Genomic DNA, 13,383 nt, shown 5'->3' on the forward strand with positions numbered 1-13,383 from the left:
TTTACTGTGTACATTTTGATGTGATGGTGACAGTTTGTGTTTTAAATTTATAAAGCTTTAATTTTTAATCATCATCTACTGTCTTTAATTATTGTCTGGCCCCCCATTGCCTGATTTTTATCTCCCCCATAATCTCCTGCAGCCAGGAAAATTTAAATAGATAGATATAAAAAATTGCTTAAACCCCATAATTCTGCACAACCGTGAAAATTTAAATGGATAAAAATAGAAAAAATGCTTAAAAATAAATGTTGATATTGTCTGTTGAAATTATAAAAAAATAAAAAATGAATTCTGCCATGCCTAGATACGTGGAAGGAAGATACCTTCTTAGGTCCTGATCAGGCAAAAGCAATTAAGCATGTGCTTGACTGTAAGCACATGCTTTAGTCCATCCCTATTCAGCCAAAATACTTAAGCATACACTTAACATAAGAGATAGGGAAGGATAGCTCAGTGGTTTGAGCGTTGGCCTACTAAACCCAGGGTTGTGAGCTCAATCCTTGAGGGAGCCATTTAGGAATCTTGGGAAAAAATCTGTTTGGGGATTGGTCCTGCTTTGAGCAGGGGGTTGAATTAGATGATCTCCTGAGGTCCCTTCCAACCCTGATATTCTATGATCTAAGTGCTTTGCTGAATTGAAACCTTAGAGGACATCTCAAACTTTACTTGAAAAATGAAACTAAAAGTTGAAGAACAAGAATGGGAGGCATGGAAGAGGGGGAATAAGTGAAGTAATGAGTTAATACACCTCCCCCATCTCTGAAAATCTAGATTTAAATGTGGCCTAGACCCAAGTGTGGAAGTGCCTGTAGGATATTTTCTGAAGCAGTGATCTTGTCACATCTTATCAGTTAGGCTGGTCAGTGCTTGAAAGGTAGAGCTCCATGGTAAATCCAAATTGCTGCAGAAGGGACATTGGTGATTCAATAGGTGGTGGTTTCCCCTTTGTGACAACCTTGAATCCTATCTTAATGTTGGGGCGTGCAGGCGGGTGGTGTTGTGTGCATGAAAGTGCCATCTTACAGAATGAAATGTAAAAGGGAGTTCCTGACTCCTGACCACTTGTGGTTGGTTGTTGGGACTACATCAAGCGCACTCTATGGAACGGTTAGTCTGGAGTAGCAGTGTCCACGTGTTCCGATAGTGCATGGCAAGCTAGTGCACTGCAGAGTTACATCATGGCTAGCCATGCACTAACTTGCTGTGTAGACAAACCCTTAGTGAGAGCTATGTGTCAGATTGCAGGAAGAGGGGAAATACCTCTTGCTCCTATGATATATGCCGTACAGCAAAGGAAAGCAAAGTTCCAATTACTATGTAAATCATGTGTGTGTCAGGCTCATTAGTATCAGCAGATGTACGTCATGAAATGATGTACAGTCAGTAAAGTATTTCTAGCAAGGGCCCAGAGGGAGGAGCAGCTCATTCCAAAACCATGAAGCTGCTGCAAGGCCAAAGTTTTCCATTCAGATTCTGTGCATATTAGAGGATCAATGTGATGATAGAGCAGCTAAATGAGGTCCAGCAGTTTAGCATAGGTAACCTAGAATTCATAGCAAAGCTTTTTATAGATCTAGCATGGCTATTACAAGGCTGTCTTGTTAGCCTCCTCCGGAGTGTCCTGGATACGTGCTTCAGTTTTCATCAGGGCCGAAAAAGCTTTGGAATCATTGCTTTGCACATAATAGAGTGTGAAGTGCTGACTCTGAGCTGTGATCCTGGGAACATGAGAAGTTTGTTTCAATAGTTACTGTGCACATTTCCTTAGAGTCAATGTAGGTTTGGAAATATTCAGTGCACACACAAATGTTAATGCAGGGGATTTTTCAGAGCCTTGCGTTTGGCGCTCCTTTGCAGTTTTAGTCTATAAGAAATAAACTGATCCAACAATTCTAATGATGCTGTCAGCTGACAAGGGGTTTGCTCTACCTGGCATCCAAAAAGCTATGGATTTTTTTTTTCTCAGCTACTCTCTAGGGAGTGAAACAAGGTGAAGGAAGGATGGTCTTGAGGTTAAAACACTGGACAGGACTGAGATCTGGATTCAATTCCTTTCTGACACAGACTTCCCATGTGAATCTGGACAAGTCACTTTAGTCTCTGTGTCTCAGTTCCCCATCTATAAAATGGGGAGGAGAATGCTACCTCACAGGAATAGTGTGAGGATACATTCACTCATGAGTTTGAGATGCCCCAGGGCCATATAGATACCTGGATAAATATTCTTCCTATTGATGCTGGTCTCCTCTAAGGCTCACTAATTGTCCTTCTCCACAGGAAATTACCAGACCAAGTAAGAGCCCTGGTGAGACTAATGAAAAGTGATCCGGTGAGTTGACTGGAACGCAGCATGTTTAATTTCACAGCATGAAAAGGGACAGATATTGCTTCATGGGACAGATCTGCCTCCAAAGATACCCAGTGTGCGCATCAGTTGGGAACATAATTATCTTACGCTTTTTTTTTCTTTATACAGAGAATTGATTTCAACACTGACTGGAAGATCATCACTGTGTTAATTGGAGCCAATGATCTGTGCAACTACTGCAAAGACCCTGTAAGTAGCAGGATTGATGAGCTGGCATGGCAGCAAGGCTGATTGGTGTGGATGTAAAAACACCAGTGTGAGGAAATCCAAGGTTGCAGGTAGGGGAAAGGAAGTCCCTGAGTTCTGAGGGTCACCCAATATGCCAGACAAAGCTGAATTTTGTAGAGTACTGTGGGGTCTGTATGCATCCGAAGAAGTGAGGTTTTTACCCACGAAAGCTCCCAAATAAATCTGTTAGTCTTTAAGGTGCCACCAGACTCCTGGTTGTTTTTGTAGATACAGACTAACACGGCTACCCCCTGATACTTGTGGGGTCTGTGTGTCCTGATAGATACTCTGCTGGCAGTGCCTAGTTTTAAACAGTTAGCAGCCCCAGACTAAGATTGTTGTGGTCTCTGCTTGCTTGCTGTGGAGTAGGAACCAGCCATTATGTGTGTGGGGGGAGAGAGAGAGAAAAAAGCCTGCCTTTCTTGACCATGACTGGGGCATGGGGAGAGGAAGAGAGGGCAGGATTCTTCCCTCTCTGCTCTGGTGGTATACAGTAGGGTTACCATATTTCAACACTGAAAAAAGAGGACACTCCACGGGGGCCCTGGCCCTGCCTCAACTCCGCCCCTTCCCTACCCCTGGCCCCGCCCCAACCCCGCCCCGGCCCCGCCCCATCCCCAAAGTCCCTGCCCCAACTCTGCCCCCTCCTCTGAGCACCCTGCATTCTCCCTCCTCCCTCCCGCTCTGATCTTGGTTGGGGGTTGCTAAGTGCTTCCCTGCTCCCCACTCGCCCTGCAGCCCCTGCACCCCCCCACCCCTGCAGCCTCCGAGACCCCTGCTCCCCACTCGCCCAGCAGCCTCTGCATCCCCCGCCTGCCCTGCCTCTGCGCTCCCCGCCCCTGCAGCCTGTGACCCCTGCTCCCCACTCGCCCTGCAGCCCCTGCACCCCCCTGATCCTGCAGCCTCTATGCCCCTGCCTGCCCTGCTCCCCACTCGCCCTGCAGCCTCTGCGCCCCCCGCCCCTGCAGCCTCTGAGACCCCTGCACCCCCCTGCCCCTGCAGCCTCTATGCCCCTGCCTGCCCTGCTCCTCCTCGCCCTGCAGCCCCTGTTCCCCACTTGCCCTGCAGCCCCTGCACCCCCCTGCCCCTGCAGCCTCTGCGCCCTCTGCCTGCCCTGCCCCTGCACCCCCCTGCCCCTGCAGCCTCTATGCCCCTGCCTGCCCTGCGCCCCCCCACCCCTGCGGCCTCTGTGCCCCCTGCTCCTCCTCGCCCTGCAGCCTCTGCGCCCCCCCCGCCCTGCTCGCCCGCTCACCCGGCAGCCTCTGCCTGGCAGGGGCTTCAGATGCTCAGCGGCGACCAGGGCAGCGCGGGTCCCTGCAGCCCCAGCCGCAGCCTCCTTCCTGCCCCCGCCGAGCACGTTCCCCGGCCTGTTCTCCCCGCCGGAAACAGCTCCCGCGGCGCCGGGTTCCGAGCCGCACAGGGCAACGGGGCCACAGGAAGAGTCCCCCAGTGGCCGGGGGGTCCCCGCCCACGAGGGAAGCCTGTAGCTGGGGCGGCTGGGCTGGGCTGCGCTGCGGACCCGGCAGATCGTGCTGGGGCCGGCCGGACCCTGGCTTATGCCTCCCTATTTCCCCGGACATGTCCGGCTTTTTGGAAATTCCCCCTGGATGGGAATTTGAGCACCAAAAAGCCGGACATGTCCGGGGAAATCCGGACGTATGGTAACCCTAGTATACAGGGGCTGGAAAAGCCCCACAGCTAACCAGGGAAGAATTGTCCCGGCCACAAGTAGTCCAACACCGCCCACCTCACCTCCCGCCACGAGTCCTGGCACAGGATGGTGTTGGAGGCAGGAGGGAGCATGTCGGAAGTTTCTGTAATGGTCAGTGCTACAGAGATTTTATGCTGCTTCAGATTGTGGCTGCCAGAAGGAGAATGTGAGACCTCTCATGCCCCTCACCCCAGTTCTAAACCCAGCTCTGCATTGTCTTTTTACACAATCCTTTTCACTACCACTAGCACACTGAGGGTGCAACAGAGTGGGGGGATCCTTGCAGCTAAATAGGCCTAGCCAAGCTCCTGTGCCGCTGCCAGATGTTTATAGCCGGTGCCTCTGTTTTATCAGTTTTTGACTGACCCCCATTCAAACACACTTACCACTTGGTTCTTTCCCTCAGCCAGAGATGAGGGGCCCATTGGACATTGACTCAGTCTGCTACAGCTCAACAGGGAGCTCTAGAAAAGCCAAAGTTGTACTCAGCCTATCTTCATTTGAGGGTGGAGTAATGGTATAATTGAGCCACTTGGTTTCTGGAAGGGAGCAAGAACATTCCACTGACCAGAGCCTAGTATGGCGGAAGAAAGGGGATGGGAATGAATACCCAGTGCAATATCTTTTTGTTGTCTCAAGCCATTTGTGAGCCGTCATTGGCAGTAACTCCTGCTTCTCTTCTTTTTCGATGAGAATTACTATTCAGCTGTAAATTTCACCAGCCGCATTCAAGAAGCCCTCGACATTCTGCATGCAGAAGTAAGTGGTTTTAGTAACTCATTGGTCAGCATTGCTTGTTCCTTCCCCAGTTCTAGTAGCTGTGGGGTAGCCAAGGGGTGGCCCTTGAACCAAATGTATCCCAATATGTTCTATAATGCAGGCTACACTGCCTTCATCTCTAATGCTGAGAGATGGCCTGACAAATGAGACACCAACATACAACCCGGGGCAGGAGGAGGGAGGGTTCAGTCAACTGAGTTGGAGAGGAAAGGTCAATAACTGGGAAGGATTGGTTGAGTAGTTAACCAGGGCAGGAATGGGGAGCTGCACTTGTGCTCTGTGCTTTAAAATAAAGGCATTGCAATTTGCATGACCAGCTCCTGCCAAGCAAATCTCTGACTTTCCTTTCAGGTTCCCAGGGCTCTGGTCAATCTGGTTGAAGTAATGGACCTCCTCCCCTTGAGGCAGATGTTTCTGGATAACCAAGTACAGTGCCCCACACATCTCACTGAGTAAGGCAGCTTTCGCCTACTCTAGCATCTGCGGTGACTCTCAGTGGGAGAAAAGACAAAATTCGATTCCCTACTTCTCTATGGAGGAAACCTGGGGAGGGTTCAGGTTCCATACTGTAGACAGGGCCGGCTCTAGGCACCAGCAAAACAAGCAGCTGCTTGGGGCGGCAAATTTGCAGAGGCACAAGAATCCAGCATGGGAGCTGAGAACCAACAGGGAGCCCTGGGAGCTGTAGTTCCTTGGTTAGCTCCCTGCCTATAGAGCCAGCCCTGGAGCAGGGAAAGAACTACATTTCCCAGCATTCCCTTGGCCGCAATTAACAGGAAAGGGAGGGGGAAGGAGTGTGGAACTGAAACCTCATGCTGCAGCTTGCTGTAAATGGTAGGGACAGAGCCAGCTCTAGGTTTTTTGCCGCCCCCCATCCCTGCATTCCTGTGTTGCCCCAGCCCTGGGCTCTCCCCTCCCCACACCTGCACCTCCTGCCGCCCAAGCCCTGGGCTCTTCTCCCCCCCCCCCCCCCGCACCCGCACTCCCTACCGCCCCAGCTCTGGCCCCTACCTGCACCTCCTGCCACCCCAGCCCTGGGCTCTTTCCCTCCCCCACCCGCACCTCCTGCCACCCCAGCCCTGGGCTCTTCTCCCCCCCCTGCACCCGCACTCCCTGCTGCCCCAGCTCTGGCCCCCACCTGCACCTCCTGCCGTCCCAGCCTGGGCTCTTCTCCCCCCCCCCCCGCACCTCCTGCCACCCCCAGCCCTGGGCTCTTCCCCAAAGAAAGAATTGGGTGGACTAAATGGACAGTGCACCTCTCTATCTGAAGCCTAGCAAGGCAGGTACGTGGATCCCACTAGAATTTAAAATGAAAAGTAAGGGAGGGGAGGCTCTACTAAACTGGGCAGCTTTAGATACAGTACCAGGCATGTAGGAGGATTTACACTTCTGAGCCATGGAAGCAGAAATAGACTTTTCTTTTCCAGATTTAACTAATATTCAGAAAGGGAAATCTAGCACCTGCCTTCCAGATTTGAACACCCTCAAAATTCAGGAGTGCTCATGCTCAGTTTGGGCAGCTGTTACTTCATTTCTCCCAAATCAAATATACTGATCCACTGTAACTTGCTGTAGAAAAAGTAGAATAAATTGAGCAAGAAATGCTTCCCAGTGGTTATTAGGACTGGAATTGCTATTTTCAACAGCCATTGCTTTTATTATTATTATTATTATTATTATTATTATTATTTTTATTTATTTATTTATTTATTTATTTATTTATTTATTTATTTATTTAAAGTTTTAGTTTTATTTGTTTAAAAGGAAGACAGTGATATTGCCTTGGCAAATTCCCCATAGAAACAAAGAATGGAACAAAAGAATAATAAAGGCACCTCAACTTTTCCTCATATATGTAGGACAGTCTTATAATATGCATCCAGATATCCTCCAATCACACAAGCTGAAAATTGTTCCACTTTACTGCAGTTCTGTAACCATATGGGAACCAATCCTGTCTGTGTTCTGTGCACATCCAAAATTCCTGCTGAATGACCCGCCCTGGGAGCGAGTTACCAGTGACCCAGAGCTGGGGCGGCAGGAGGGTGCAGTGGGGTGGGGGGGCAGCCAACATTTTTTTTGCCTGGGGCAGCAAAAAACCTAGAGCCGGCCCTGACTGTAGGGCTGCCCTGGGGAGAGTATGGGTAATAAGTGATATGCCTCCCTGGACAAGGGTTATGGTTACAGAGGGTAGGGCTCCTTGGGCAAGGGTTGGAATAATAATGGATAGAGCTCCCTTAGCGATGGTTAGGGTATTAATGGGTAGGGTTCAAGAGGATAGGACTCCCATGCTAATGTTAAGGTTCCAGAAGGTAGGGCTCTCAGGTCTAGGGCTAGCATCCCATAAAGGAGGGCGAGGGTTAGGGTAATAATTGGAAGAGCTTTTCAGGCTAGGGTTAGGGTTCCAGGTGGCAGCACTCCCCAGTTTAGGATAAGGATTACAGAGAGTAAGGCTCTCCGTGAGGGTTAGGCTTGGGGCTGGTAGGGTTCCCTGGATTTGATATGGGTTTTGGCATTAGGGTTCTTTGTCTGGTGGTGTCATTGGAGTCTGTTGGGCTCCCTGGGGTAAGCCTAGAGTTATAGAGGATTGGACTCCACTGGTTATGGTTATAGGATACATCTACACTGCAGCTGGGAGGCACAATTCCCAGCTCAGGTTGATACATTTGCTAGATCAAGAAGAGCTAGCACACATACATCTGCCCAGCTTGGAATTGCATGTCCCAGCTGCAGTGTAGACATACCCTTAGGTGCCCAAAGATAATGGGACATAGGGTGACACAGTGCAGTGCATATCACCTTGAAATGCTTAGAGGTAGCCAAACTGATGTGAGCTGCACCACTCATGTAGGGCAAAGGGGCAGATAAAACCATGCTTTAGATTGTGCAAGATGGCAAAGACCATCTGGCACTCTTATAGAAAGGGTAGTACAACTCTACCCCGATATAACGCTGTCCTCGGGAGCCAAAAACTCTTACCGTGTTATAGGTGAAACTGCGTTATATCGAACTTGCTTTGATCCACCAGAGTGTGCAGCCCCACCCCACCCGGAGCACTGCTTTACTGTGTTCTATCCGAATTCGTGTTATATCAGGTGGCGTTATATTGGGGTAGAGGTGTATATAGACATCCAGCACTGCTCCCAGGTGGTGTGGATGCCAAATGGCAATGGGTGAGTGTCTCTTGAATCTACACTCTGCTCTAATGCTGTATGTTTCTCTCACTTCTGTAACCTCTTCTGCAGAGATCTTTGTAGTTGTGTTCTTCCAGTGACAGAAGCGTCACAAGAGCTAGCGATGGTGATGGAAGCTACCAGAGCCTACCAGGTACATCTGCCGGGATGAGTGCAGTGGCTTTGCCTACAACTGAAGCAGGGCAGAGGGATATCCAGCAATCTGTCTGTTGCAATTTATAACAACCTATACAAAAAGTGCCTATCTACTATTCTGCCTACCTTTGTTATTATTAAAAATATCAGTGTGGCAAAATCAGCAGGAAAACTCTATCCCTAACACAAACCCATAAGTGGGACTTTCCTCATCCAACCTCCATCCCTCATAAACAATCACTCCATCATGCTTCAACCTCTTCAGCCACTAGGGCAAAAAAATGGGTTTTGCCATGTGCCCTGAAGGTCTGTGATCCCTGACTGTGTCAGCCCAAGGGTGGAAGTGCAGCTACATGCCCTACACACCATTTAAGGGTGACAAAGTGGTTGGTGGGTTGATGATGGTCTTTATTGTCTCTTACAGAACAGCACTCGAAAGCTAGTGGAGTCTGGCAGGTATGACACCCAAGAGAATTTCACAGTGGTACTGCAGCCTTTCTTCCGAAATACCAAGATTCCTCTTCTTCAGGTATGACCATAGGTCACTCTCAGTAGTTAGGTTAGATGCAGGCACTCACCCACCCATCTAGAGTATATGAAAGTATCCGGGTTTGCCAGGTGCTCTTGAAGTTCCCATATGAATATAATTTGGTTTGGGTATATTATGTTGTTGGAATTCCTTGAACAGTTCCCAATACTTGGACTTACATAATTTATTTTTATATTGATTACTGTTTTAACCTTTGAGAAATGATTTAAAGATTACATGTAAAGGTATGTTTATACACAATTGTTCAGCAAGGGCAGGTGTTAGCTAAAAGTACAGTTATCGTTATACTCTTATATAGTGCTTTTAATCAGTAGATTTCAAAGCACTTTGCAAAGGACATCCATATCATTAACCCCATGATAACCTGATTAATCAAGCTGCATAGAGAGCCCTGGCAGTTATGTTAGAGCTCTTAAAGCTGTCTGGCAATGACCCTCACTGTTAACTAACAGCATTGTCATCTCTTTCTGACCCATGATCTTACTCTTCTATGCCTGTGCAGAGAGAGGGATCTACATAGTAATCAGTCCAAAACGTAGTCTTAGGCAATGAGCCTTTCCCCTTATTTTTGGCAGTAGGAGCGGGCTCCAGTGCCTGTATGGTGAGTGAAGCAAGCTAGTAAATCTAAGAACTGACACAAATCTTTTTCTGAAACTTGAAAACCATTCACTGATTTTTTTCCCCCCCACATCTGCACTTCCTGATTTCAGCTGGAACTGGAAGCAGATGTGGTCAAATTCCAAGCAGGAGAAGCTGTGGTATTATAGGGCCAGAGGGAACCAGAAAATGCCAGAAATAACTGGTGACAAGTTGCAAACGTTCAGCTTCTTCCCCTAACAAACCTTTTCTGAGACTGCAAAATTGGGCTGAAAAATCTCACAATCATAGGCTTTGATTTCTGCTCAGGTCAGCCTTTGTGAAAAGCCCTTCCTGTGGGTTTGGACACTGCCTAGAAACTTGGAAATGAAAAATAATAGACACAATTTGTTTCTGAAAAATGTTTAGACCTCAAAAATGATTTTCTTCCAGTTTTGCAAACAAAACCCCAAAACAGATGTTTTTCCATATTATATCCAAACTTGAAATGGGCCTGACCCAAAATCCTGGCTACAAACTTGGTGGAAGATCAGATACAGATCCAAAACTTGGCAGCGGGTCCTTACTTCTCTAATGAGCCAACGCAAAACGCTTGATCAAAACATCCTCAAACCTTGAGGAAGTTCAGTTCTGGATCTAAGCTCTGTGGCCTTCGTCCATCTAATCCAAACTCTTTTATCCACCCCTAAAATCTCATGAGAAAACCAATATCTTAAAACTTCCAAACCCAAACTGTTTCAGATATTACAGAATCGGTAATAAACTGGAGTTCTTCTCTGAAAGGTGACTGTGTGGGTGTACTCACTTGTATCTACTAACTTCAGTGACAAACAACTCTTACTGCTTTTTATTCCTGTTAGCCCTGTAGAACTGACACTGCTGCAAAAGAGGGAGCTACAAGAGAAGGAATTTTTTCTTGTGTTCCTTCTTGTGTATCATCAGTGGACTTGTGTACTAACTTCCACCGAGCTATATCTGAGCAAACCCACTGAGGAGCACTGTGTGGTCTGTAGCACCCTTATTCCTGGTGGTGATGCATGAGAAGGAACAGGCTCACCTTCACTCTCCTATCCCAGTTGAGTTTGTGGCTGTGGCACTGGAGATCCTAAAGAGAAAGATAGAACACAACAATGCCATTTTTAGAGCCAGGATAGAACAGCACATAAACATCTGAACTTTAAGGTGCTTATCCTTTTGGGGTTGGCCCATTGCTAGTACTTGGTGACCCTGACTGGTAGTACCCTACTTCATCTCCCCAGATGCCAGTAGGCCTTCCACATGGGAGTGTATAATGGGAATGCCATACAGCTACTACCGCTGCTCCAACTTCAGTGAACCAAAGTAATAAAGTATTAACAAACTTCTTGCACTCAGGTGTCTTTTGCACTTTCCTTTTTAGGATGGGCATGCAGATATCTCCTTCCTTGCACCAGACTGTTTCCATCTGAGTCAGAAATCCCAGTCTCAGCTCTCCAGGGCTCTCTGGAACACCATGGTAGGGATGGCATGGACTTGTATATCAGGCTCATCAACCAGAACTGATTCAAAGTATCTGTAAAATCATCTCCTTTGTGTAATAGTTGTTACATTGGGGGACTGGGTGGCTCAGGCCACTGTTGATGGGACCCAGACCATTCATATTGAGGTTACCTGTTCAAATCCAGGTCAGTGTTAATTTAGAGGTCTCTTCCATCTGTTGGCCAAGTGGTGAACTGAGTTTGATGGGTCTCAGTTCACATCCTATTGGACAGGTGTCCACATCAACAAGAATGAAATCCCATGGAATGCACTAACTGTCAGTCTCCATGAAAGAGAAGTTGAAGACTGCATGGGCCATGGAGACTGACTGACCTACCTTCTCGCCTTCCAGGTTGGGGCCGAGGCACATTTGTGTGGCAGTGTAAGTGATGCTTGTACTGCTGTAGCCTCTGCTGTACCTGTTCTGTGGAGAAACAGAGGACTATAGTCTCCATGGCTGTCAACCCAGAACCTTTCACCTACTCTAAATTCACTTTTTAAAAGGCATGTAGTCAGGGAGGATCCTGAGTTTTTAGCCAGGAACCTCTGCAGTGATGCTCAGCTTTCCTTTTACCCACTGGCACTGTGACAAGAAATGGAAGATTTATCCTCACTGCCTGTCGCAGTGGTTTATGGTTGATGCCACATTTCGACAGACATAAAATTAGACAAGAGGCCTTAGCCCTGGTATTCTGGTCAAATTCCAATACAGCTACTTCTGCCTCCCTAAGTTCCCTCAGCAATATAGTATGCGTCTTTTCTTCCTGTTCTAAACTACTGCCTAGTGTTACTGTGCTCTGTAACACAGCTGCCATGTTCCTTCAAAGAAATGGCTGCATTTCAATCACAGGCAAATCCAGAGCTATGCAATTATTCAATTTAATTAAATTTGTAAAGCACCTTTGGATTCTTTAGGTTTAAAATAGCTATAGAAATGTAAGATGAGGACACAGCTATAAAACTAATCCTCCCCTTTTTTTCCCCAGCTTCAGCCTGTAGGGGAGAAAACGGACTTCTTTGACCCCAAGGCTAACACTACCCTGAGTTGCCCAACTCCGGTAAATACTGTCCCGTTACAGAAGCAAGGGGTTGCAGTGGGTGGGTTCATGCCCTTTTCTTGGCAAGGATCCAGTATTTTTTGGAACAAGTCTGCTAAAATTCTGCTTCTCTGTTAACTATATGTGAATATCTTCTTGCACAATAGTTGCTTCAGTGTTTCTGGGCCTTATACCATCTTACAAAAACTAACTGATAACATGGCTGGTGCGTGTTTAGATCTTTGGCCAGATTTTTAAAGATATTTAGGTGCCTAAAGATACAGATAAACACCTAGTAGAATTTTCAAAGGGATTCAGAATGGATTTTCCCTTTGAACTCATTGGCAATTAGGTGCCTAGATGTTTTTGGAAATCCCACTAGGCACCTATTTGCGTCTTTAAATGCCTTTAAAAATCTGGCCCCTAGTGACTAATACTGAAGAGGCTGCATGTATGCTGTACATGTGTATGTAGTTTCCCCCATTGGGTGTATGGATCTAGGGAGTTTCACGTTTTCATCAACCTCCAACACATGCATTTGTCATTACATACCAGCTCAGCAGTTTTTTCTTTTGACAATGGTCAGCTGCTTCTCTCCCTTTCCCCCAGCCCTTTTTCTAACTTCTTAAAAAATTTGTGATGTATAAATTCTACTCTGTTGTGAGTTTCAGAACATCAGTGCATTCATGGATTTTTGAGCTGCTATATGACAATAGATGGCGATTCTACTAGTTTCTTCCCTCCTTGTCCTGTACAGCAATTACCTATCTATGAATTTCTAATGTGTCCATCACCATCATCTGTGTTTGTCTGTCTCTCTCACCTACCTTCATTACATGAGTTTGAGCCTCCAGCCACTATTTAGTAGTAAAATCCCTATAGAGAAATCACTAGCATAGCTGATTTTTTGGAACATAACAAGAACTGCTGTAACAGATCAGACCATCTGTCCACCTGGTCCAGTATCCCACTTTGGGACATGACCTATAGCCGATGCGTTAGGTGAAGGTGAAAATAACAAATTTGGACAGTTGTGCAATGAGCCAGGATTTGGGGAATTCTTTCCTGACCTCTGAAGAGATGAGTTTATGCCCTGGAGCATTAAAGTTGGTGATTATCTTTATCTTACCAAGGATAACTATTAATGCTGTGAGTCAGAAGTTATCCATTCCTTTTTTAAAGCCACTTCCCCATTTTGTCTTCACCTCCTGTGACACTTTCTAAGGATATCCAGGATTGAGTCACCTTGTAATACCCCTGCC

General features: G+C 47.0%; 1 protein-coding gene across 6 annotated transcripts in view; it reads left to right on the plus strand.

The window, feature by feature from the left end:
• PLB1 (phospholipase B1) overlaps nt 1-13,383 on the plus strand; it is an 83,346-nt gene that overhangs the window by 37,999 nt on the left and 31,964 nt on the right. For all 6 annotated transcript variants that reach the window (XM_065589302.1, XM_065589300.1, XM_065589299.1 and 3 more), the window contains 8 exons: nt 2,281-2,332; nt 2,480-2,560; nt 5,004-5,069; nt 5,442-5,542; nt 8,336-8,417; nt 8,844-8,948; nt 10,966-11,061; nt 12,071-12,142. In XM_065589302.1, coding sequence (XP_065445374.1) covers nt 2,281-2,332; nt 2,480-2,560; nt 5,004-5,069; nt 5,442-5,542; nt 8,336-8,417; nt 8,844-8,948; nt 10,966-11,061; nt 12,071-12,142 — 655 coding nt within the window. The remainder of the gene's footprint in view (nt 1-2,280; nt 2,333-2,479; nt 2,561-5,003; nt 5,070-5,441; nt 5,543-8,335; nt 8,418-8,843; nt 8,949-10,965; nt 11,062-12,070; nt 12,143-13,383) is intronic.

Source organism: Chrysemys picta, chromosome 3 (genome assembly GCF_011386835.1).
Source record: "Chrysemys picta bellii isolate R12L10 chromosome 3, ASM1138683v2, whole genome shotgun sequence".
In the NCBI taxonomy this organism is placed as follows: domain Eukaryota; kingdom Metazoa; phylum Chordata; order Testudines; family Emydidae; genus Chrysemys; species Chrysemys picta.